Source organism: Physeter macrocephalus, chromosome 14 (genome assembly GCF_002837175.3).
Source record: "Physeter macrocephalus isolate SW-GA chromosome 14, ASM283717v5, whole genome shotgun sequence".
Taxonomy (NCBI): Eukaryota; Metazoa; Chordata; class Mammalia; order Artiodactyla; family Physeteridae; genus Physeter; species Physeter macrocephalus.
The window spans coordinates 40,328,400-40,353,749 of record NC_041227.1 but is presented as its reverse complement, the minus strand read 5'-3'; the positions used below and the strand labels follow the sequence as shown (position 1 = coordinate 40,353,749).

General features: G+C 40.0%; 1 protein-coding gene across 2 annotated transcripts in view; it reads right to left on the bottom strand.

Moving 5' to 3' along the window:
- MACROD2 (mono-ADP ribosylhydrolase 2) overlaps nt 1–25,350 on the bottom strand; it is a 2,044,226-nt gene that overhangs the window by 19,649 nt on the left and 1,999,227 nt on the right. For both annotated transcript variants that reach the window (XM_028499297.2, XM_028499299.2), the window contains one exon: nt 2,124–2,201. In XM_028499297.2, the coding sequence (XP_028355098.1) occupies nt 2,124–2,201 (78 nt within the window). The remainder of the gene's footprint in view (nt 1–2,123; nt 2,202–25,350) is intronic.

Sequence of the window (25,350 nt, the reverse complement as noted above, 5' to 3'; positions counted from 1 at the left end):
ACAGATGAACAATGGCTAGGCCAAACATAACAAGAGAATTCTGACTTCAAACCTTTGTAGCAAGCAGCTCAGAATGGTCAGGACTTGGTCAGCGACTGCCAGCTTTCCTGTATTTTACTCCATGCTCCCAACACAGGACCAGCCAGGGAAAGCCAAATATGTTCCCAAACCAATCAGCCACTTCTAGTTAGCCCAAGTGCAGCTTCCCCTTACCAGCAACCTCCAATCAAGGATGCTTGAAGTCTTCCCTCTTGTTAGAAGTTCCCCACTTCCCTCCCTGCCTTTGAGTTGGCCAAACACAAGTGATAATGGCTGTGTGACACCCATGCTTTGGTAAGCTCTGAATAAGTAACCTCTGTTCGTTCTCATTTGGATAGTCTTCATTTGTTGGAACAAAAGCAACAATCCAAATCTCTTTTTCTTGAACATGAAACTCGATTAAAGTAAAACAGTGGCAGGTGCTGGATTTCACATTCCAAAGAGACTTGAAAGAAGAGGGAATGACATTGGATGGCAGCCCACCCAACTCTCTCTCAAGGAGGAAGGTTTTAAAAGCAGGTCTCTTTGTTCCTCCTGCAAACTAGCCTCGGTTTCTAATGATGTGTGAGCCCATTCTTTACCCCAGGTATAAACTGGCCAGTTACAGGAAGTGTACCTCTAAAAAAAGAATAATGTATGCACTTTCTATCCTGGTCTATAAAAATATGGGTGAGTGTTCCTTCCTCCAACCCAAGGGTCCCTAGTTCCAAAACCTAACAAGTGTTAGTCTGAAAAGCATTTCATGAGCAAATAAGTTTGGGAAAAGCAATGTTAAATGATGTTAAGAAGTTTCTTTACAGCTGAGACTTTGTAGAGCCTGGAATGTGCATGGCAAATCTCCAAGTGAGGACTAAAACTCAGTATTTCCCACATTTATCTCCCTTTTATTCATTGAGCATTGCATGGACCTGGTATTCTTTGGAACATGCTTTGCAGAGAACTAGTTACGAACCATGCCTATAGTGTCACAGCAAGGCTGGGGCAGGTTTCATTCAACTGAGCATGACCAACATGGGGTGGCTTTTAATGGATGAATCTGGGGTTTGACAACATTATTCCCCTAGATAAAGCATGCCCAGGGGTTAAAAAAAAAATCAGTTTGTATTGGGTGTATGATAGGCTTAAGGATGTATTATAGAACATGGGGAATATAGCCAATATTTTGTAATAACTATAAATGGAAAGTGACCTTTAAAAATTGTATGAATTTAAATAAAAAAATTTTTTTTAAATACTTAAAAAATCAGTTGGTGCAGAAGGGCTTATAATTAAGGGAGGCAATTAAGGTGAGGGCAAGCCTTGTAGCAGGGTGGAATGCATGGTATAGGAAACCATTTAAAACCACCAAGTAACTTCTACCAGTGGCTGAAATTTTCCCAAGGTCATTATCAACTCAAAGTAATTGGCTTTTTTTTCCTGGCTAAAATAACCCAAACAACATATAAACAGTTGATCACTGAACAATAATTCTGGTTCTCTTAAGCTCTGTGGGCAAGTGGAATTTGGAATTAAATATTTAGAAATCATGTGTGCTCAAATAGTTGTTTTTCTAAATGATATTTCAAAGGGTTTCCAGTATCATTGTGCAGGGGCAAGGCTATAATATTCCTGAGGCTCACAATTTCTAGATGCCTTCAAAGTGAGATGTGACTAAAAAAAGGTTTTTGTAAATTTATTTATAAAGTACTTTTAAAGACTCACTGTGTTTTGGGCCAAGCCATCTGATGTGTGATACAGTGAGCTGAAGTGATGAAGGTCCAAGAATAACCTTAGCCCAAACTCAAGCCAGGGCTCCTCCGAATGCTGAGTGTTTCCATAAAGTTCACCAGCTAGACTTCAGTTTAGCCTTGGATTTATCCACTGTTTCCTTGATATTGGGAAGTAAGATTAAACTGAGGCACATGCTGTCTTTTTCAAAAGGCTGCCAATTTTGTTAGTTCCCAGTAGAAAACGGTTTCTGAACTTTACCTTTTTCAAACTGAATATGTTGACTCATAGACTAGACAGCTCCCTTAATCCTAGATTACACAGAGAAAATGTTCCAGATTTGTAGTTTGTGTGACTCAGATAGCTCAGAAACTTACCATCAGGACTTGTAGAATTTTCTGTGTCACCAGAGCCTTCGCTTTTCACAGGAACTCTAGGTGTGTCCTCGCCTTGAGCTGAAAAAGAAGATAGTCCTTGATTAATAGAGAATTAGAACAGCCTGACTGCCAATTGTTCTGTCACCCTCCATTGCCCTCTTAAGTTTAAAAATACTCCTGGGATTGAACTTCTTTTGCAGAAGAGCTTAAAGGAGCAAATAGTAGGTTGAGTTGCTTGAATACTTTAATGCTGTCATATTCTAAATTCTCTCTAATTTGTGAGATAATCACATACATACATGCACAATTTCTCAAATTAGAAAGCTGGTAGCATGAAAGCAGCAAAACTTGGTTTAATCAGAACAACCCTCAATTTGAATTTGGGGAAATTTGTGTGTGAGTTTATGTAGCTTAAACTTTGAAGAGAATGAAAAAAAGAAAACCTATTTTGCCTCAGGCATGCCTGAAAGCTGAAAGCTTCATTCTCCTGGCAGTGAAATTTAAACACAAATGAATGGCTCAGTTGCTCCCCTAGAAGACCTCATATGCTGCCATTTTGGATTGCTGAGAATCCCGTCTTTCGTTAGTTAATTTCTGTTGTAATTGTTCTCTATTTACACTGTTCTCTATTTACACAGTTTCATAAGGCTTGTCATCCACTCGCTGTGGCTGAAGCTATACTATATAACATGCTTAAATGTAGTTGTAAGGAGACCGTTTTCCTTGATCCGATATTTGTACATATGGAAAAAATGATCACTATAATAAGTCTAGTTAACATCCATATTTCTTATTGTGATAAAATTTACAGATAGTCAAGAGGACAATAATCTCACTTCTTAGTTAAATATCTTTTATGTTTTCACAGCTTGAAGAGCCAGGGCATTTGAAAATACAAATATAGAAAGTACTAGAGGAGTCCATAACTTCAAAGTTTTTATTACTTCTGTACTTTTTTTAAACAAAAGATTAAATTCAGTTTCATTACATGAATACCTGTTGAGTCCAGGGTAGGTTCAACTTGACCTTCCTGTTAGTGAGGATGAAGCAAGGCTAGGAAAGATCCAGTGTATAATCTCTTCAAAGAAAGATAACTTTAACTTGCACTCTTGGTAATGACTTACTGAAGCTGAGAATCAAGAAGTAAGACTTCCTAAGAAGTAAGGTGACTAATCTTTCTTTGAGCCTGGGTGGATGGAAGGTAGGACGGTCAGTACTTGACAATATATAAACCAAGCAAAGTGAAGGGAGGTGAAGAGGGTCATTTAAGTGGAGATGCCAAACAAGTTTTGCATCTAATGCTGAGGAAGAAAAGTGAGAATTAATTAGACATGTGGGAATTTGGGAGATGTCCATGTAGAATAATGTTATATTGTTGATGACATGAGAGTTGATGAGAAAACATGACTCATGGATACCCAAGTCCTACAAGGACAACATGAAAGTGACTGTGCCCATGAGTTTTTTTCACTAGTTCCTGAGGATGAGGTTGGGAAAATGAAAACAAAACTTGAAACTTCCAGCTGGACTTAACCATGTCATATCTCTTCTTACTCTGTCAATTCTAGAAAATAGACCATTTTTCAATTGCTCATCAGCATGTTCCTTGCAGACACACTTACAGAAGAAACTACTGATGGAGTTTTCTAAGCTTGGGAGCAGGAAATCTTTGCTAGTATGCCTCAAAACAGAAGTAGTTAGAAAAAATGGAACTATTTGACTTTATATAAACACAAACTTATGGGTGGAAAAGCTACCATAAGAAATGTTTAAAAAAAGAAATATTACCAGTTGAGGAAAATTATTTATACCTTTTATCATAGACAAAGGGTTAATATCTTTGATATATAAAGTACTTCTAAACATAAACAAGATTGACAATTGGATAGAAAATTGAGCAAGAAATCTAACAGGAAGTTAATTTAAAAATAAGAATTGTCTGTAGTTGTGTGAAAATGTGATTCACTTCTCTATTAATGAAAAAAAATGCAAGTTAAAATTACTCTGAGAGGGCTTCTCTGGTGGTGCAGTGGTTAAGAAGCTGCCTGCTAATGCAGGGGACACAGGTTCAAGCCCTGGTCTGGGAAGATGCCACAGAGCAACTAAGCCCGTGCCACAACTACTGAGCCTCCGCTCTAGAGCCCACGAGCCACTACTGAAGCCCGCACACCTAGAGCCCGTGCTCCACAGCAAGAGAAGCCAGTGCAATGAGAAGCCTGCACGCCACAACTAGAGAAAGGGATTTCTGCCTAAAGTAGGCTATCACACTGTAGAATAACACTCCCACCAAGAACAGCTAGAAACATTGAACAGATTATTTGAGGAAATTAAGGCACTAGAGAGCCATTAATGCAGCAGAAGCTGGAGGAGGTGAAAAATGGTGAACCTGATACTCCACATACAAAGAAGTTTAACAGAGCCGTCAGATGTTTTTTAATGAGGTTTGGGGGTAGAGGGGAAAAACTTTGAGGTCAGGGCCCACCAAAGAAGAGGTGCTCTGATAAGTACCTTGAGTTTTCTGTGGGTTATACTTGGGGGGCAATGAACTTGAAATAGACTAGTTCTTAAAAAAAAATGAAGGCCTACTTTTAATCAATTTAATCTCTGATTAGATTTCAGTGCTCTACTCAATCCTACCAGCCTTTCAGAAACAAAAATAAATCCTCTCTGGAGGAAGATAAGGCCACCCAGAGGCTCATGTTATCTCTACAATTTTTTGCACATAGTGTCTAGCATTCAATAAAAAGTTACCGGTCATTCCTGAGGAACAAGAATGGATCACTGAAAACAAAGACAATAAGACAATATATAGAGACATGTTAGAGATCTATTTGTAGATACAACTTTAAAATATGGTTAATGTGTTTAAGAATTGGGTGGTGAGAGGGAGAATTCTCATGGCAAAGAAGTTTAACTGGACTAGACGCTAAATAAAAAAGTCATATGTAAATTCTAGAACTGAAAATTATATAATAATTGAAGTTTAGAATTAACTAGGTGGATTTGGTGGCAATTAGACACAGCTGAAGAAGGAATTTACAAACTGAAAGCTAAGTTAGAAGAAAATATAAAGAATAAAATACAGATGAAAAGAATTACCAGACATATGAGAGAGATAGGGTGTATCCTATGTGCAATGGGTCAAAAGCAATATTTTAAAAGATAATGACTGATAATTTCCCAAACTGAATGGAAAATATCAAGCCACTGCTTTAAGAGTATTATGATACCCAAGCAAAATTAATGCAAAGCAAACCTTATTCAGGCCAATCAGTGTAAACCTGCAGAAAATCAAGGTTAAAGAAAAAAATATAAAATTATTTAGGAGTAAAGACCCATTAACTTCAAAATAGCAACAATAGGAATTATAGATGACATCTCAATAAAAATCATGGAATCCAGAGACAATGTAATGATATCTCCAAAGCACTTAAAGAAAATATCACTAATGTAAAATTTCATACCTAGCAAAATCTTCTTTCAAACTTGCAATTTGAAATAAAAAATTTTCAGGGAAAAAATAGAATTTGTTCAGGTGGAAAAACAGTAGACCTACACTGAAGGATTTTCACTATACGAAAATATAAATTCCAGGTAGATTATAGAACTAAATTTGAAAGGTAACATGGAAAAAGACCTTTATATCATTAGGCAAAAATTTCTTACACAGTTACAAAACACTGACCATTAGGCAAAAGACTAATAATCTGGAAAACATTTAAATTAGCATCATTATTTTATCAAAACACACCATTAAGAGTGCAAAGTAAACCAGAGTAGAAGATATTTGCCATTTACGTGTGTGTGTGTGTGTGTATATATACACACACTAATATATAAAGAAAATATACTAATATATAAAGAAAACAATATAACATAGAAAAGACAAGGAACCCAACAGAAAATGGGCAAGACACAGACATGTCATAAAAGAGAATATCCTGGCTGGTCACTTAATTTCTTCAGTGACTTTTACCAAATCTCATAGTATTTAAAAGCCTTAGCTTTTTCACTATAAAAATAACTATAAAATGTTCTAACTCCTTGGACACCATCAGAACTTTGTTATATTTCATAAGATATGATTACTATGGAAGGAAAGTTAATTGACTTAACACCATTTAATCATTACTTCTTTGCCTTTCTCCTTGGGGTCATTGTTTGTGATGCGATCTAGGGTACCTGTAGCTGATTCTTCCAGGAAGTCTCTTTCAAAGTCATTACTCTCAATGGTAATAACCCTGGTGATATTACTATGAAGATACCTCTCTGACATCTCAGAGAACTTTCTAGCTAATAGAGAGGATGCTAGTCAATATAATAATGCTCAATGAAAATGAAGGAGCATACAAAACACTATTAAGAGCTGGGCGAGAGAGGAAAAAAGAAGTTGAAGAAAGCAAAACCCAAAAGGCAAATCAGACAGTAAATATTTAAGTTGTTTGCCTTAGGTTTTGTCTTTTCAACCTCATTATTTTAAAATATAGTACATTTGTTTGAGAAATCTCAGGTTATGCCACCATATTGGCACAGATTAGCATGAGATGTAATGAAAGGTTTTGAGATCCATGACAGAGATGAAAAGAGAAATCATAGTTGTAGCTCTATATATTGCCATGTTCTTGAGCAGAGGTCTCTTAGATCCGCTTTTGAAGACCCTAATGGTATGTTTGGTAGACATTATTCATTTATTTAATATCATGAGTGTGCATGATACATGTGCATGTGGTATGAATATATGACTATGTATGTGTGCAATGGCACGCTTATGTGAATATGCACGTGTATATGTGTATGCATGTCCAAGTGTGTGTGTGGTGTATTTGGAAAGAGGGAGAGAAGAATGACAGATACTTATTACTCTGATGTGTGTGGAACTGTTATTATCCTAAGGGTTTCTCCCCTGCTGGGCAATGCATCTGAGTGCCCCAGAGAAATGATGCCATTTCACACAGACAATAGAGTCTGATCAAAACAAAAATTGCCTCTACAGCCTATTTATTTCAGTTTGCCTGTCCTTCCCTCATTTTGATTGCTGCTGCTTGGAACACAAACGAGGTACATTTCAGGGCTCCTAGCAGGAGATAAAAGATGCTGAAATAGAAAGAGTCTGGGACAGACAGTACCATTTTCATTTTCAATTACCAACCTCCACTGTCCTCTTCAAAGCCTTGATTATGGTAACCTTTTGTAGGTCAGTTGCATTACATAAAAAATAATAAAATGAAGCAAGTCTCATCACAAAGAAAAGATACTGAAATGCATATAGAATACAATTAACCAGATTTTTAAATACATAGACATGAAGAGAAGTTAGAAGATTCTCCAAGTTTTTCTTTTGAGATTTGTGTTGACAAACTCCATGCAACAAATAAAATTACAAATAATTATTTCTCAGAATGTGTAGTTGCATAGGTATCATTACAGCTATAGAAAGCAGGGCCTGTCTGGATTCAATTATATTGAATTAAAGTGGTGTTGAACCAAAGCAAGCATTCTTGAACCATCTTGACTTTTGCCATATCTATGTTCCAACTTTACTATTAATGTAATGGATTAAGTAATTGTTTTGAAAGGCTCACTTCCTGTCTTCCACCCCTACAGAAGTTGACTTCACTGTTCCCTGACATTGGGCTTGGTCATGGAATTTGCTTTGGCTAATGGAATATTAGCAAAAGTGAGTCAAACAGAGGTTTGAAATGCATTTGTACAGTTGGGGTTTGCCTTCTTGTACTCCTGCCTTTTGCCCCAAGAAGAACATCCTTTAGGGAACAGTTGATCTAAGGAGGATAAGACCTGAACTCAACTCACAGCCTGACATCCTTCCTGGCTGGCCCAGACTAGATGTGGTTGATCTTCTCTGAAAAAAAGAAGGGATGATTGTTGTTCTAAGCCTCTGAAATTGAAGATGGCTTGTTATGCATCATTATTGTGACAACTAATGCTTAATAATGTTTTTAATTGAATCAGGCCTAACATTGCTTCTTAATTTTGTCCCATAGCAATCATAGCTATAAAACTGTGAGCTTAATTTTTGCCTAATTTTTTCACACATGATAATAAATATGTTAATTTTGATATCACCTAAAATCATCTACAGAACTGATAGGGATAGAGTAGGATACTTAAATAGTTAAGTAAAAAATCCTACTAGGGGTTTAAAGACAGAGAGGATTTTAAGGGAGTTTGGGAGACTATTGTAAGCTAATGACCACTCAAGAAAAGAATCTAGTAACCTAGCAACAATCTACACTACCTTGAAGGAAGACCAGGAGCATTCAAGTGCCAGGCACACTCAAGCCACAAATCCTGGTAGTTAAAAATACAAGACAATAGATATGGGGTCTGAATCTTGTTACATGAAGTCAGGGAGTGAATGGTCCTTGAAGGGTTGCATTCCTGCATGTAGTCAAGACAGGAATATAAGTGAAAGGGGAAAGAAACTAGGTGAAAGGGGACATTATACTGAAACCTGAGATGAATTACCATATTTTAGTATATGTCATCACCCTTTTGCTAATATATATAAGATTAAAATAGCTCAATGACAGTCCCAGTCAGACCACATAGGCTCAAAGGAGGAACTAATGATGTAAACCTTGACATCTCCCCCAAAATGAGGGAGAAGGTGGTCTTCCCCCACCTTCCCTCTGATTATAAAAATGTAGCCCTCTTTGTTCTCAGGGCTGCACTCCCTTGGCTGCCTGCTTATATCTCTCACAAGCGTCCTATGCTAATAAACTCATTCTTTGCCTATCACTTTGCCTCTCTCTGAATTCTTTCTGCATCGAGACTAAAGAACATGAGCTTCCATAAGTCCTGACACCAGGTGAGTGGTTTCAATGAAAAGACAAAGGGTTTGAGTCCCCTCCTAGTCAGGGATCCTGGGTTTAAGTTCCAGTCTGACTTTTGGCTGGGTTGGAGTCCCATCTGAGAAGGAGTGTGGTTTCAGGACAACAAATGGTATCTGTATGAAATTTTGAGAAATGCCAAGTTAATGTATACAGATGAGACGTTCCTTAACAGGCTAAACTCTGTTGCCTTCACAATGATACTAAAATGGAAGAAAACCGGTCACAGAGTTTAAGGCGTTTGTCACATATATTTAACTTCCAAACTCAAATGGAGGAAAGCAATTATTCCACATGCATAAACATCAATTTATGTTCTTTCTAAGCAACTGATTGTTAGGGGAGATGAGCTCCATTAGACCTTACCTTATCCTAGAGTGCCAAGTTCACTTCCTAGGTGTAGAATCCAAGTGCAACTATACCAAAGGAGATCAAAGACCAACTTACGGAGCAAGAACAGAGCGTCAGTGAGAAGACAGGACTTGAAGAGAAGTTGAGTCTTTGTTTTGTTATGATACTTCCCCACAAACTGCTCTTTACAATCAAGGCACCAGCAATTTTTAAAATGATTGTAAAAGTCAGTGATGCGACTCCTCTTAGTGATGTGGTTCCAACAGCGATAAACTATATTTAACCTCAAGAAAAAAATTCCAGTCCTTGGTAATGGCGTGGGCTTATCCATTCACATAGCTGCTTGAGTAGCAACCAGGTTTCATATCCAGGTGTTTTGTGATAATATGTAAGGGTGCAAAGGATAAACACTACTCCTAGGAAAATTCATCCAAAGTGAAGGGAGGCAAAATAAACCAGGCAGCATTTAACAAAGATTACTACCCACCTTCTCTACAACAGATGATACACAACAAACCACAAGTCCAGCCTCTACAAATTTCTTCTCTCCTTTGAATACACCTTTGTTTTGCTTTTTGTAACTCCCTTTTCTGTTACTCATGATAGATACTGAGCCTCAGGACTGTCCATTTCTGGCCACCTTTGTGGGAAGCTCAACATTGGTGAAAGGGGATGGAGTGTAGCTCTCTGGAGTTGGGCACAGCTGGTTTCAAATCCAAGCTCTGGCATCTCTATTTGTGTGATCTTGGATAGGTCTCGTTCACATTCAGAGTCTCAGTTTTGTCACTTATAGATGGAGGTAATGGTATCTCCCTCACAACATTTGAGGATCAAAAGAGATAACGATTGACTATAATAAATGCTTGATTAATATTTTTTGGCTGAAACAAATTTAATGTCTACTTCTTGATGTCTCTTAATCACGGATATTTAAGCATAAAAACTTAGCTGAATCACTTCTCTGTATCATTCAAGAATTTATCACATTTTTCCTCCTCTTTGCTGTTATTCACTCATCCAGCCAGTCAGCCAGCATATATATTGAGTCCGTGCTATGTATAAACCTTAATGAAAAGAATTGAATGGAGTAGAAGACTGGCTTAGCTGGATTAATAAATCTCAGAGAAGAAAGCACTAGTGCTGTTCTACAGTGTATTTTTCTTTTTTTATTACCTCTCAGCATGTAGGGTGTTGAGATTCCTCCTTCCTTCCTTCCTAACTTCCTTCCTAATATCTTTCCTCCCTTCCTTCCTCCCTTCCTCTCTTCTGTCATTTATTTTTATATTTTACCAATTTTTCTATTTGCTCATTTTTTTCCTTATTGAATTTTTTTGAGTTTTAAAAAAAATTTATTGGAGTATAGTTGATTTAAAATGTTGTGTTAGTTTCTGCCACACAGCAACATATATTCACCCTGTTTTAGATTCTTTTCCCATATAGGTCACTTAAAAAACAATATCTAAAGATTTTAGAAGAAAGCATAGTAAAATTTATTTAATGTATCTTAAAGAAAATCTAAAGACAGAAGGCAATCCAGGAGAAAATATTTGCAACATGTTTGACAGAGAGAGGGTTAATTTTCTTAATTTATGAAGACTGCGTAAAAGTCAATAAGGTCATTACTACAGGGTGAGCATGTGACACGTACATTAGCAAGCTACTCCTTTCTCACATTGTCTGTGGAATCGTTTTCTTTGGGAGGGGTAAAGTGGTCACAGCATCTACCACATTCATTGTGCTGGATTCCTCAGCAAGTGTGTCCCATGCCCAGCCCAGGCCACCACTTTGTCGGTACTGTTGCCTGTCTCAGTGGGGGCTATCCTTGGGGTTGGATAGTTTTTTTTCAATTCAACGTGAGCCTTGCAACTCGTTTTTGCTTTCTCTAAGAGCAAAAAAGTCAGCTTGGGCTTCATTATTCTCTTTGCTGTTTTCTCTCTCAGCCTCCAAAGCAGAAGGTGATAAACCCTATGCAAACCATACACAGACTCCTCAGGGAATGAAGGGGGCTCCTCTTTCAAGAGGGCTTCATCTGGGACTCTCCAGCACCTCCTTCTCTGCTTCCTGCTCACCCCCAAGATCTTGCCTTATTTATTTTCTCTTTTGCCCTCTATTTGGTGAAATTCCTATTTTTTTTTCCCTAGAGGTAATTAGATCCGGGCATTTCTTATTGGTCTGCCCTTCCTTTCCCACTTTCCTCCCAGCAAGAAATATTGAAATGGAGAATCACAGCTTGTTTTCCTGTCTCTTTGGGGTAAGGCAGAATAAAGGTGTTCATGGCTGGCTTCATGCGCTTGTGGAAATTTCCCTGGGCTGCTCCTCTCCCAGATGGGCAAGTAAATGGTAGCTAGTAAGACCCTATTCAGGACTATTTCAGAGCCTGGTAGAGCTAGGGAGTAGGTTGGGGGTGACACCAGGCTCACGCCTTACTTTTGCCATGGCTACCAGCTCATTCTTTTAATTACTGTTTTTGTGTTGTTCGTTTGCTTGTTTTACTTATCTGCTTTCATATCATTATGTTTGGGTGAGTGAGATTTGAAATGTGACTTCACATCACCAGCTTAAACCCAAGACCAGATGTGCAGACTCCTTTGATTTGTGGGATGGGGTATTCACTCCGGGTGTCTCACATACTTGGCCTTTTTTAACAGCTGGTTTTAGGAATATTTATCAAAGGATAGTTCTGATCAGACTTGAGGTTATGGACTGAATATTTGTGACCCGCCCCCCCACAAGATTCATATGTTGAAGCCCCAAGTGGCAATGTGACTGTATTTGGAAATAGGGCCTTCATGGAGGTAATTAAAATTAAATGAGGTCAAAATAGTGAGGCCCTAATCTGATAGGACTGTGGCTTTATAAGAAGAGAGCTCTCTCTCTCTCCCTCTGCCATATGAAGACACAGTGAGAAGGGGGCCACCTATAGGCCAGGAAGAGAGCTCCTGCCATAAACCAAATCAGCCAGCACCTTGATTTGGACTTCTCAGCCTCTAGAGCTGTGAGAAAATAAACTTCTGTTGTTTAAGCCACCCAGTCTATGGTATTTTTTTTATGGCAGCCTGAGCAGATGGGTATACTTGATTTACAATTAGTTCCTATTTCTTCGGGACAAAAGTACAATTGTAAGCCATCTGCCCCTCATCTAACCTATTTTCTCCCAAAGAACCTCAATCCTAAAGCTGCTCCTTGACCACTCTACTGGTGGTCATCACTTGTAGACACATGCTCTTGGCTCCCTCTCCAAAGTCAAAAATGAATGACTATTCTCAATGGTGAAAAACTGAAAGCATTTCCTCTAAAATCAGGAACAAGACAAGGATGTCCACTCTTGCCACTTAGTTTTGGAAGTTTTTCAACATAGTTTCGGAAGTCGTAGCCACAGCAATCAGAGAAGAAAATGAAATAAAATGAATACAAATTGGAAAAGAAGAAGAATTGTCATTGTTTGTAGATGACATGATACTATACGTAGAAAATCCTAAATACGCTACCAGAAAACTACTAGAGCTCATCAATGAATTTGGTAAAGTTGCAGGATACAAAATTAATACACAGAAATCTCTTGCGTTACTATACACTAACAGTGGAAGATCAGATGGAGAAATTAAGGAAACAATCCCATCTACTATCACATCGAAAGGATAAAATACCTAGGAATAAACCTACCTAAGGAGGCAAAAGACCTGTACTCAGACAACTATAAGATACTGATGAAAAAATCAAAGATGACACAAACAGATGGAGAGATATACCATGTTCTTGGATTGGAAGAATCAATATTGCCAAAATGACAATACTATCCAAAGTAATCTGCAGATTCAATGCAATCCCCATCAAATTACCAATAGCATTTTTCATAGAATTAGAAGAAAAAAATTTACAGTTTGTAAGGAAATACAAAAGAACTTGAATAGCCAAAGCAATCTTGAGAAAGAAAAACAGAGCTGGAGGAATCAGGATCCCTGACTTCAGACTATATTACAAAGCTACAGTAATCAAAACAGTATGGTACTGGCACAAAAACAGATATAGATCAATGGAACAGGACACAAAGTCCAGAGATAAACCCATGCACCATGGTCATATAATCTATGACAAAGGAGGCAAGAATATACAGTGGAGAAAAGACAGTCTCTTCAATAAGTGGTGCTGAAAAAACTGGACAGCTACATGTAAAAGAATGTAATTAGAACATTCTCTAACACCATACACAAAAATAAACTCAAAATGGAGTAAAGACCTAAATGTAAGACCAGATACAATAAAACCCTTATAGCAAAACATAGGCAAAACACCCTCTGGCGTAAATTGCAGCAAGATCGTTTTACGATCCACCTCCTAGAGTAATGAAAATAAAAGCCACAATAAACAAATGGGACCTAATGAAACTTAAAAGCTTTTGCACAGCAAAGGAAACCATACACAAAATGAAAAGAGGACCCACAGAATGGGAGAAAATATTTGCCAGTGAAGCAACCGACAAGGGCTTAATCTCCAAAGTATACAAACAGCTCATGCAGCTCAATATCAAAAAACAAACAACCCAATCAAAAAATGGGCAGAAGACCTAAATAGATGTTTCTCCAAAGAAGAGAAAAAAGCACATGAAAAGATGCTCAACATCACTAATTATCAGAGATACGCAAATCAAAACTACAATGAGGTATCACCTCACACCAGTTAGAATGGGCATCATCAGAAAATCTACAAACAATAAATGCTGGGGAGGGTGTGGAGAAAAGTGAAACCTCTTGCACTGTTGGTGGGAATGTAAATTGATACAGCCACTATGGAGAACAGTATGGAGGTTCCTGAAAACCTAAAAATAGAGCTACCATATGATCCAGCAATCACACTCCTGGGCATATATCTGGAGAAAACCATAATTCGAAACGATACATGCACCCCAATGTTCACTGCAGCACGATTTACAATAGCTGAGACATGGAAGCAAATTAAATGTCCATCAAAGGATGAATGGATAAAGAAGTGGTATGTATATACAGTGGAATATTGCTCAGCCATAAAAAAGAATAAAATAATGCCACTTGCAGTGACATGGATGGACCTAGAGACTGTCATGTGAAGTGAAGTAAGTCAGACAGAGAAAGACAAATATCATACGATATCACTTATATGTGGAATCTAAAAAAATGGTACAAATTAACTTATTTACAAAACAGAAATAGAGTCACAGATGTAGAAAACAAACTTATGGTTACCAAGGGGGAAGGGTGGCGGGAGGGATAAACTGGGAGACTGTGATTGACATATACACACTACTATTTATAAAATAGCTAACAAGAACCTACTATTTAGCACACGGAACTCTACACAATGCTGTGTAATGACCTATATGGGAAAAGAATCTAAAAGAGTGGATATATGTATATGTATAGCTGAGTCACTTTGCTGTACCTCAGAAACTAACACAGCATTGTAAATCAACTATACTCCAATAAAAATTAATTTTAAAAAAATGAATGACTAAGATGACAGGATCATACTGGTGGAAAATCTGCATGTTTCTGCAAGACACCCCTTCCATGGCAACACACCTCTTATGTATTAATTGGGAATTTCTACCCTAATCAAAATCAGAAGCTGTCTTTAGTAGATAAAAGGCAGTGGTGGTAGCCGAAGGTGGGCATGAAATCCAGACATATACATATACCTTTTCCTTTTATGTTTAACCAGATGATGTGCCTCCATACAGCCACTTTGAGAGTGGTTTGGAAATTCATCATTAGTTATTGTCAAAATAACCAGTCTACAGAAACCCAATATTTGGGAAGAAAACCCCCAAAACATATCCACCAGATACTTCAGTGTCTACTATGTGCTGAGATAAAAATGGATGAGGCATACTGATGTCTTCATGGACTTCACAAGCTAGCTGAGATGGGGGTGGGGGGGTTGAGATTGAGAACATGGACCACCCCCAAGCCATGTGTTATGGCATGAACTAGGAACTCTGGAGGCCCAGAGGAGAGCGAGTCACCTTTTTTGAGGCCTGGTGAAGAAAAATCTTGGAGAACAAGGAAATGACATTTAAGTTGGAGCTGGTTAGAGGAGTCAGTTTCAAATGTTTTGCATCCTTGCCAAGCATTGGGATAGGTAGAAATATCTCCTATGTGTAAAAGATCTGGAGGACTCAGTTTATTACATCTTCAACTGGACCACCTTAGGCCTGACCCGTTTTACTCCTCATCTCCCCTTGCTGGTTGTGCTAACCCCCATGGAACTCTAAAAGGCAGTTCCAGCTCCTTTATGTAAGATCACAACCACTGAAGCCTTCCCAGGTGTTGCCACACTTGGCTTAACTGAGCTGGATTCCGATCACATTCTACACGTCTGGCTTTTCTTTCCCTTTTCCAGGCCCCAATTAAGCATCTAATTCTCATTCAGCCTCATAATGCAGTCCCCACATCCTCCAGGGCCTGGCAGGAATGAAGGCTACAAGTAGGCCCTTCTCAGCCGGGGGCCACCAGGGCAGGTCTCAGATCAGGGTCTTTCCAGAAGGAACAATACAAACCGGGTGTCTCTCAAATGCCACCCCCCCACACCATCACACCCTCTTTGTGGCTCTTATTTCTCTACAGCGACTGGATAAGTCTACACAGCAGGGCCCTAGTGAGCACAGAGATAGGTATTCTTTTCCACAGGAATCTCTTGATTCTTTTACTCTAATAGGGTTTTAACTATGTAAGGAGCCACAGTGGGGTAGCTTTGGGCTTTTCAATGATTCTTTATGTGGTATCTTTCATAAGGAAGGAAACTTGCTGCTGGAAATAACCCACGCTGGATTCTTAGAAACTTCATCACACACTTAAGTCTCCTGAAAGAAAGTGCCTCTGACTGCTTGGGTTGAAATCTTGCGTGATTATATACACAGCTCTTTAGTCAAAGAATAATTTAGTCCTATACACTCTTAATTATAGATTCCTTAATTATTTCCACTAGATTTTGCCCTCGTTGTATATTTTCCTAAATAGCACAATTTATTCAGAATATTTAATAAAATCTAGTGGGTCATCTTTGTGATGACCAAAGTACTAGAAATCAATACCCAGGAAGAAAGCTGTATAACTAGTAGATTTACAGAATAAATAACTAGTAGATTTACAGAAACACCAAAAGACAAACTATCAGAGGACCCTGATCTGGAAGTAAGTGCATTCAGTTCTGTTAAGGAAATTCCATTTCTAGTCTTAGACTCTCAATACTAATTCTCTCAGCTTCAAAGAAAAATGATAGACTTTTTTCCTACTAGAAGTTTTCAAACCCACCTGGCATTAAACTAGAGCCCATTTTATATTTAGCTTTTCTTCAGAAAGCCCATTTCACAGATGCCTGGATCTTAATCTTCTTTGTATTTAATCATTTTTATGCCTTCTAAGAGTTTATCACTACCAGAGCAAACACTGACACACACACACACACACACACACACACACACACACACAGAGAGAGAGAGAGAGAGAGAGAAAAGACTGTCTAGGCCACATTCACTAAACATGTAACTAAAACTGCTATACACACACACACACACACACACACACACACACAGAGAGAGAGAGAGAAAAGACTGTCTAGGCCACATTCACTAAACATGTAACTAAAACTGCTATTAAACTCAGCCAGATGCCTTTTACCAAAGAGAATTCTAACTTACCTGCAAGAAATTGCTGTTATGTTTGCCAACCCCCTCTACCTAGGGGCTTTATTCCCCTCTTAGATAATAGGTCTATCTTGTCTTTTGCTGTCTGAACCAGACTGCTTTGCCCAAGAAATAAAAAAAGATCTTTGACCATATTCCAGTCCAACAAAACCCTTCACAGGTGTGACACTGGGCCCCAGAAAAGTGGCATGGCTGCCTCAGGCCATCTAGTGATGAAGTTGGGGCTGAAAATTCTTCCAAATTCACTCCTGGGCTATTTCCACTTCATCAATCTAGTGACAGTGGTGAGAGAGCCCTACAGAGGCAGGTGAAATGGGACTGGAATTTGGGAATGGCCTAGAATCTTCTTTCACAGGTCTGCTTGGTCAACTCTAATCCATTTGAAAGCAATGGACTTGAAGAATGTCTTCCATGTCCTTAGGATGGCTTGGGGGAGGGAGAGGAACACAGACCTATTCACAATGAAGAGAGTGAGTCCTGTCGAACGCCAGGGACTTCTGTGGTCAGCCACAGCAGGCTCAGTGGGAAAGGTGATATGCCAAGGTCTCCCCTCTACAGGATCTTCAGGGCCCTGTAGCATAGACCATACTCCCCTGCCAGATATTTTAGAGTCAAAGCTTGGGGGTTTCATTCTCCTTTTGAAGATGGGTACATGCCATGGCCTCTTTAATCTGGAAACCCAGGTTAATGTCACTCTGAACCTCCTACCATGTGGTTAGAAGTATATGATGGCTTGGTTTGGAGTGCATGGGAAAGAGTCTAACTATGAGGCAGAGTAAGTTTACATGGCTTACTTGAGCACCAGAGGATCTGAGAGCTCAGCAGTAAAGTGGGTGATCCGTCAACAGAGGTTGGGTCTGTGATGATGTCACCCTCTGGGCTTCAGGGCTCTTCAGGTTTGTGCCGCAGTACCAGCCTCTTGGAGCTGACATGACTGGGTCGCTCAGTACTCTTCCTGATTGCCCCTGGGTGCTGAGCATCTTAACTCTCCTGTTGTTTCATAGATTGATTGACTTCTGATGGCTGAATTTTGCTTTTGTCTTGACTGATGTCTCTATAGGCACCCTGGTCTCTCCCACAGTCATGAATCTCTTGCTTGTTCCAGAATTTTGACAACCGAGGGATTCCCTAGCCTTCTGTGTGGCTCCCTTTCTGCCTCTTTTCTCAGACTGTCATAGATACTCCTGCAGCTGTCAAGCTGCTTTCATTCTCTGTGTGGAAACAGCGCCTCCAGCGAGAGAATGGGCTCTGACAGCACTAAATAATGGGCCTTGCACCTGCTTTATCTCTTGACTCTTAATCTCTTGTTCTAGGAGATAATTCAGGAAACTCTCCCATAATAGAAAAAATAACATCCAGAATTTTCCTTTCAGGCAAAGAAATCTTAATCCTTTTTTTGTTCATGTATTTTACCAAACTAGAGATCCTGTCACATCACCTCTTCAGCAAGATACAATTCACCTTTGAGGAGAAGGCAATCCAATTTTGATTTATTGCTCTCAGGACACAACGCTTTTCTTAAAAAAAAAAAGAAAAAAAGAAAAAAAAAAGTGTAGACCTGTCTATATGAGATTGTCAAATAAAAGCCTGAAGACCTGGCTTTTTAAAAGGGGAGATACCAACAGAGTTTGATTTCTTTCTTTTTACAGAATTATACAGACATTTTTGCTTGTAAAATAAGTTTTTTGAAAGTTCAAAATAATGCAGCTAGAGGCAGTAACATTTCCCCTGCCCCGTGGCTTCCTTTGGGCAAATGGTAAGAGTATTTCTAAAGGCCATCCTCAAATTTCAGCTTTCTGTTCTGTTCCATTTAATTGGTTGCTATTTGGCTGCCTTCAATAGAATATTGATTATATGTGTGGCTGTAAACCTTGGAGGAAGAAAGAAGACAGGTTCTTATATACCAGTAAGTGTCCTCCATTATAAAGAGACATCTATTAGAGATGTGGAAGTGGTGCTGTGCTGGTGGTGTGTGTGTGTGTACAGAAAAGGAGTGTGTGTGTGTGTGTGTGTGTGTGGATGTGTGTGTGTGTGTGTGTGTGTGTGTACAGAAAAGGAGTGTGTGTGTGTGTGGACAGAAAAGGAGTGTGTGTGTGTGTGTGTGTGTGTGTGTGTGGACAGAAAAGGAGTGTGTGTGTGTGTGTGTGTGTACAGAAAAAGTGTGTGTGTGTGTGTGTGTGTGTGTACAGAAAAGGAGTGTGTGTGTGTGTGTGTGTGTGTGTGTGTGTCAGGGGACAGAAAAGGAGTGCTCTTTAAGGTTTTATTAGTCAGGAAAGTGATAGTATCTGTTTTGTGGCTAAATTGTTACTACTGTGTTTCCCTGTTTCAAAGACACATTTTTTCCCCACGTTTTAACATCAGAGAAGTTGAGATGAATCGAATAATCAATGGCTCTACAATTGCTATTAACCTGGATTAAAGCCAGGTTCAGATAGGATTTGCATCTGCTTGTTAGTCACTGGACAGCGTTACCAACCCCATATTAGTTATATGTCCTGCTGAGATTTCTACGGGCCACACTGGGATATGAATTCAGGGCACAAACCTGTATAATTAGCAACAGCATGTGATTCAACTTTTTAAGAAAGACATTTTTTTTAAACCTTCTTCCATCAATGCCAAAGGTCAGACACCCAAGCCTCCTAGCTTTTTGGAGCAGCTACAGTTGGTGCCTGGGCCACCACCCCTGGGCCACCTCTGAGTCCCCCTGCAGCTGCAGCAGACAGTAGCCCCGTGTCCTCCGACAGTTTGTCCCCTTGAATGCCTGCATCTCTCTGCTTCTCCACTGGCAGTGCCAGGGTAGCTTGTTCACCTCGGGACAGGACAGCCCAGCTGTCCTTTGCCAACAGAAGTCTGAGAACATTTGCTTATTAATTGCTCTTCACTAAAAAAATGCTGGGGATCTAACGCCCCCCAGGGCAGCCCTCAACCAACCGGGGAAGGGAGTCATTGGCTAACACCCAGCTTCCCTTGATTCTGAGGTGTGTTCTACACTGGTCTTCAAATTGGTCTTTGGGGGACTGGGTCCATTTGCTCACAGTGTAACTGGCTCATGACCCATACTTCATTGGTTCCCTTCCCTTCCCTCATTTCCCCTAGTGCTTCCTGGGGCCGTTGCCCAAATAAGCCACCTGCATGAAAGGTGTGACTTAGGATCTGCTCTTGGAGGAGCACAGACTAAAGCACTGTGCCCTATTTCTCCTTTACCCTCATCGGAGGGTGTAGCTCTTTTTTGCCCTATATTGAGTTCTCCATCTGGGGACTTTTTCTTTCTCGGTGAGATTGAATAGAAGAGTAATGCTTATAAATGAAGGGATCTTAACTTCAATGACATACAATTGATGGAAAAATAAATCCCTGCTGGGATGACATAAACACATTGAAATTACAGAAATGAGTCATTAGCTTTTCTCCCCAGAATCAGTATAAAGTTTTAAATAGTTGTAAAGTGTTCTGTCCACCCTGATCCAATTAAACTAAGTTGGCACCTAGATGGGTCATGGTATGGGTCTCAGGTCTCATCATATAGTTCTAAAAAATCATTATCGGAAATAATGGATATCAAGCAGTTTTATTCCAGTTGTAATTTTACTGTTATGTTTTTTAAGATTTTTCATATGTGACATGGAGGTTGATTAGCTGATGGTAGCCCCAGTGGTCCGCTTGAGTTTGTCCATGGACCATCTGCTCCGGACTCACCTGGAGATTGCTACAAAATGCAGATTTCTAGGTTTCTTATCAAATACATTGAATAATGTGGTTGGTGGGGCCTGGTAATCTACATTTTAATAAGCTTCCTCGATGACTTCTGTGTACACAGAAGTTTGAGAATCATCTGCTTATTGACTACTTTTCACTAAAATAGCATCTTTAAGGTTCCTGAACTTTTTCTAGTGTGTGTGCTTAATGCATTGACTACCAGAAATTTTATTCACAGCATAGAAGCTATAGCTAATATTTTTAAAAAATGAAATCGAGCCTTGGGATAGCATTGTCTTGATAATGTGCCCTTTAAAAAAATGACCACATTCTACAATTCCACACAGAAATTCTGGAAAAGCACATTATTCATTCATTCATTCATTTAGCAAATTTTTATTCAATACCTATAATTTGCTAGGTTATTTGATTACAAAGATGAATGAAACTCTATTCTAACTCAAAGGCAGTGGCAGTGTAAAAGACCATGGCATCAGGGTTGAAAGCATGAATTTCATGTGTGAATTCTGATTCTGCTACTTATTTGCTGAATGACTCTGAGCATGTTATTTAACCTCACTGTGACTCAGGTTTCTAAATATGTAAAACACAGAAAGTAACGCTTACCTCACACATAGGTAACGCATATTATAAAGCACTTAGTGGAGTGTTTGGCTCATGGTAAATAATTATGTAAGCTCTAATTTGAGTGATAATAAAATGCACCATCTATCAGAGCAGGAGAAGACACAGGCAGTATGCACAGTGGTTACATGCCTTGGATTCTGGAGCCAAATTTGTGGGGTTTCAATCCTGGCTCTGCCACTTCCTAGCTGAGTGACTCTGGGCAAGTGATGCCTCTTCCCCTCTCTTCCCCCTGCACAACACTGCTTTGTCTCTTTGACTTTCTCATGCCTTCTTCCTCAATAAACTTTTGCTCCTAACTCCATCTAGGTGTCTACTTCATGAAGGATGCAACTGACACAGCTGGTCTTTGGGTGTGCTTTGGGGGATGGCAGCAGTAGTCATGCTTATAGACTAAGCAGACAGTTAGTAGAGAGAGATGGAAATAACCGATGGGGCCAAGTCCTGTGGGGAGGAGCTCCTACCCACTGCTTTAAAGAAACCTGTTCCTGCTTCCTATGCTGAGTGAGCAGAATTTTCCACTGCCCAGAGCTTCCTGCACACCTCAGAAACCTCCTTGCCCCTCACCCAGGGATTCTGCCAGGTGGCACTGAGAAGGGGAGAGAGTTCCACTGGGACTCTCAAGTTAAGTACCAGTCACTGGCTGTGTGCCCCGAACAGGCCATAAACCCTGTGCAGAAGACAGAAAGAGCAAAACAACCTGCTTCCTGCCCTGAGAGTCACAGCCAGAGAGCATTCCAAGCAAGACTGGGCAACTTGGAGGAGGAATTCGGTTCTCACTCTACTTTCTCATTTCAGTTTGTCGCCAGTTCAATATTTTCCAAACTGACTATAGAATAGACATGTGTCTGGTTTCATTTCAAAAAAATAATTGGGAGCATTGGCAAGGAGAGGGCTCGGAACAGAAGCAATTGCTATGGCTTATTTTCCCATCCCTGTGAAGGGTGTTACTGTATGTTTTTAAGAGAACGTTGTCTGATACAGATGGCCAACAGGCACATAAAAAGATGCTCAACACTGCTAATCATTAGGGAAATGCAAATCAAAACTACAGTGAGGTACCACCTCACACAGGTCAGAATGGCCATCATTAAAAAATCTATAAATAATAAATGCTGGAGAGGGTGTGGAGAAAAGGGAACCCTCATACACTGTTGGCAGGAATGTAAATTGGTACAGCCACTGTGGAAAATGGTATGGAGGTTCCTCAAAAAACTAAAAAAAAAAAGAGTTGCCATATGATACAGCAATCCCACTCCTGGGCATATATCCAGACAAAACTATAATTCAAAAAGATACATGCACCCCTGTGTTCATAGCAGCACTATTCACCATAGCTAAGGCATGGAAACAACCTAAATGTCCTGACAGAAGAATGGATAAAGAAGATGTGGTACATATATACAATGGAATACTACTCAGCCATAAAAAGAATGAAATAATGCCATTTGCAGCAACATGGATGGACCTAGAGATTATCATACTAAGTGAAGTAAGCCAGAAAGAGAAAGACAAATACCATATGATATCACTTACATGTGGAATATAAAATATGACACAAATGAACTTATCTACAAAACGGAAATAGACTCACAAACATAGAGAACAGATTTGTGGTTGCCAAGGGGGAGGAGGTGTGTGGGAGGGATGGACTGGGAGTTTGGGATTATCAGATGCAAACTATTATATAGAGAATGGATAAAAAACAAGGTCTTACTGTATAGCACAGGGAACAATGTTCAGTATCCCGTGATAAACCATAATAGAAAAGAATATAAAAAAGAATGTATGTATGTGTATAACTGAATAACTGCTGGACAGCAGAAATTAACACAACATTGTAAATCCACTATACTTCAAAAAATTTTTTTAAAAGAGAATGTCTTCTGAGTTTATCATTTTCAATCAAAAATTAGTCCATCAGAATGAGTCATGGCGAAGCGTTGACAAGAACAGGGGACTGATTCATCCAATAATTCAGCTGCCGAGAGATCTCCGCTGTCCCACCAGCACCAGTCAGGTTTATTTTCTCTGTTTTCTAAACAGTGTAATTTGATTACACTTCAAATACTGAGCTTCCTTATTTTCCTATTTATTATGTAAATTACGTATGTAAATTCACATGGATGAAGATACGCAGACTTTTGTCTGTAAGAAGGATGGGCTGACAGTGACCAGAGCGAGGATTCAAGTTGATTTTCTGGTGATGGGGAAGGTCTTGGCTGCAGTTTAGGTGCAGTGCTTATCTGAGAAAGACTGAGCATATTGAACTGAATAACAGATTCTGGCCACAGTATGATACAACCAATCAACATTCTCATCTGCAAGCACCCACTGAGCATCTACTAAGTCTCTCTGCATTAATTACTTAGCAGACATTCTTTGAGCACCTACTATGGGCCAGGCTCTTGACGGGCAACAAGGAACCAACACCGTGTTAACATACAGTCTCTGCTCTCCAGTGACTTAACGTGATTGAAATTCAAGGCAGTAAGAATTATTCTGGGTTAGGAGAGGGCATCTAACCCAGTCCTGAGGGAGGCACAGGGTGTGGCTTCAGGGAGATGTTTCTGGACAAAGTCACAGCCCAGCTGAGCCCTGAAGAATGAATGGGGGTGGCCAGGAGGAAAGGAGGATGGGAAGAGCAGCAAGTGCAAAGGCCCAGAGAAGAGGGCAGGTGGCCGGTAAAGGACCAGCGGTTGTTATTCAGGATGGCTGGGGTCTAGAGTTCAAGGGAGGATGGCAAACCATGAGGCCAGAGAGGCAACAGGGACCAGTCCTTGGAGGGCTAAGAAGTGTCATTCAAAAGACTATGAGACCCGTGGAGGTTTTAGACAAGGAGTGAGATCATTGATTCACCTTTCAGGAACATTAATCTGACTGACTGCTGAGGGGAGAATGAATTTAAGGGAGAGACTAGAAGTAGGAAGAACATTTAGGACGGGGGAACTGTTCTTCCTGGGCACAGAGCTGGACTCTATGTCCCAGCTTCTCGAAAGGCCTCAGGACGGAGTCACAGCCGGTGGACTGTGGGCAGAAGCAGGATGTGCTACTTCTGGGACTGGAACTTAAACACCCTCCTGTGTGACCTGCATGCTCCCTGCCCCCATCTGCCTCGCCTTGGTAGTTCTCAAACTTGAGAACAGCTTGTTAAATATGTATTTCTGGGTCCTAGAGCCAGAACCTCTGATTCAATAGGTTCTGAATTTGCATTTTGAACAAGTTACCAGGTGATGCTGACGCTGCAGGGCCAGGAATCACATTTTGCATCCTGAGGCCCTAAGCGATGCAGAGCTACAAGATGTACAAGAGGGAAGTGTCCTGGCTTCCTGAATGACTGTGTGGGGCAGTCCTCTCCCTCCTCAGAACTGCTTTGGAGTGTGAGGGAAGGTAAGAAATACACTTTTCTCATGTGAAGTTATGGAGATTTTGAAGTTGTCTGTTTTGGCAGTTAGCCTACTGGGATGAATCAGTAGGCACTGGTAGAAGGGACATATAAAACAAAGTCATAGTGCGTGTGGTTGCCGGTCCCATGTCCATCTGGCAGAGCGATCATTTCTATCAGAACTGGATGCAGTGCAAGTGTGGTTCTGAGGCTCAGCTTCCCTTCCCCTCCTTGTTGGACTCAGCCCTTGCTCTTCCCTTTCACAGTGGACATACTTTGATTGCTCATTTGGCTTCTCCTCCACTAGATCATGGGCTCTTAAGATAGCCAGGAGATCTTCTTAATATCCTCACAGGATCTGAAGCTTCACGTGCAATAAGTTGTTCAAGAAATAATTAGTAGTCATCTTGATGATGTGTCAGTAGACACTCGAGTGCCCAATGAATGTGAGTGGATGGAGGCGTGCGCCATATTGTCTTCTCCCACAGTCCTTTGCACGTGCTACTCCTTCCCTGTAACATTCGTCCGCCCCCTCCCCAAGGCAGCTACCTACTCAGCTGAGACATCACTTACACCAGCATGGCCGCTCAGATGAAATCCTGGCTAGTTGCCTATCCT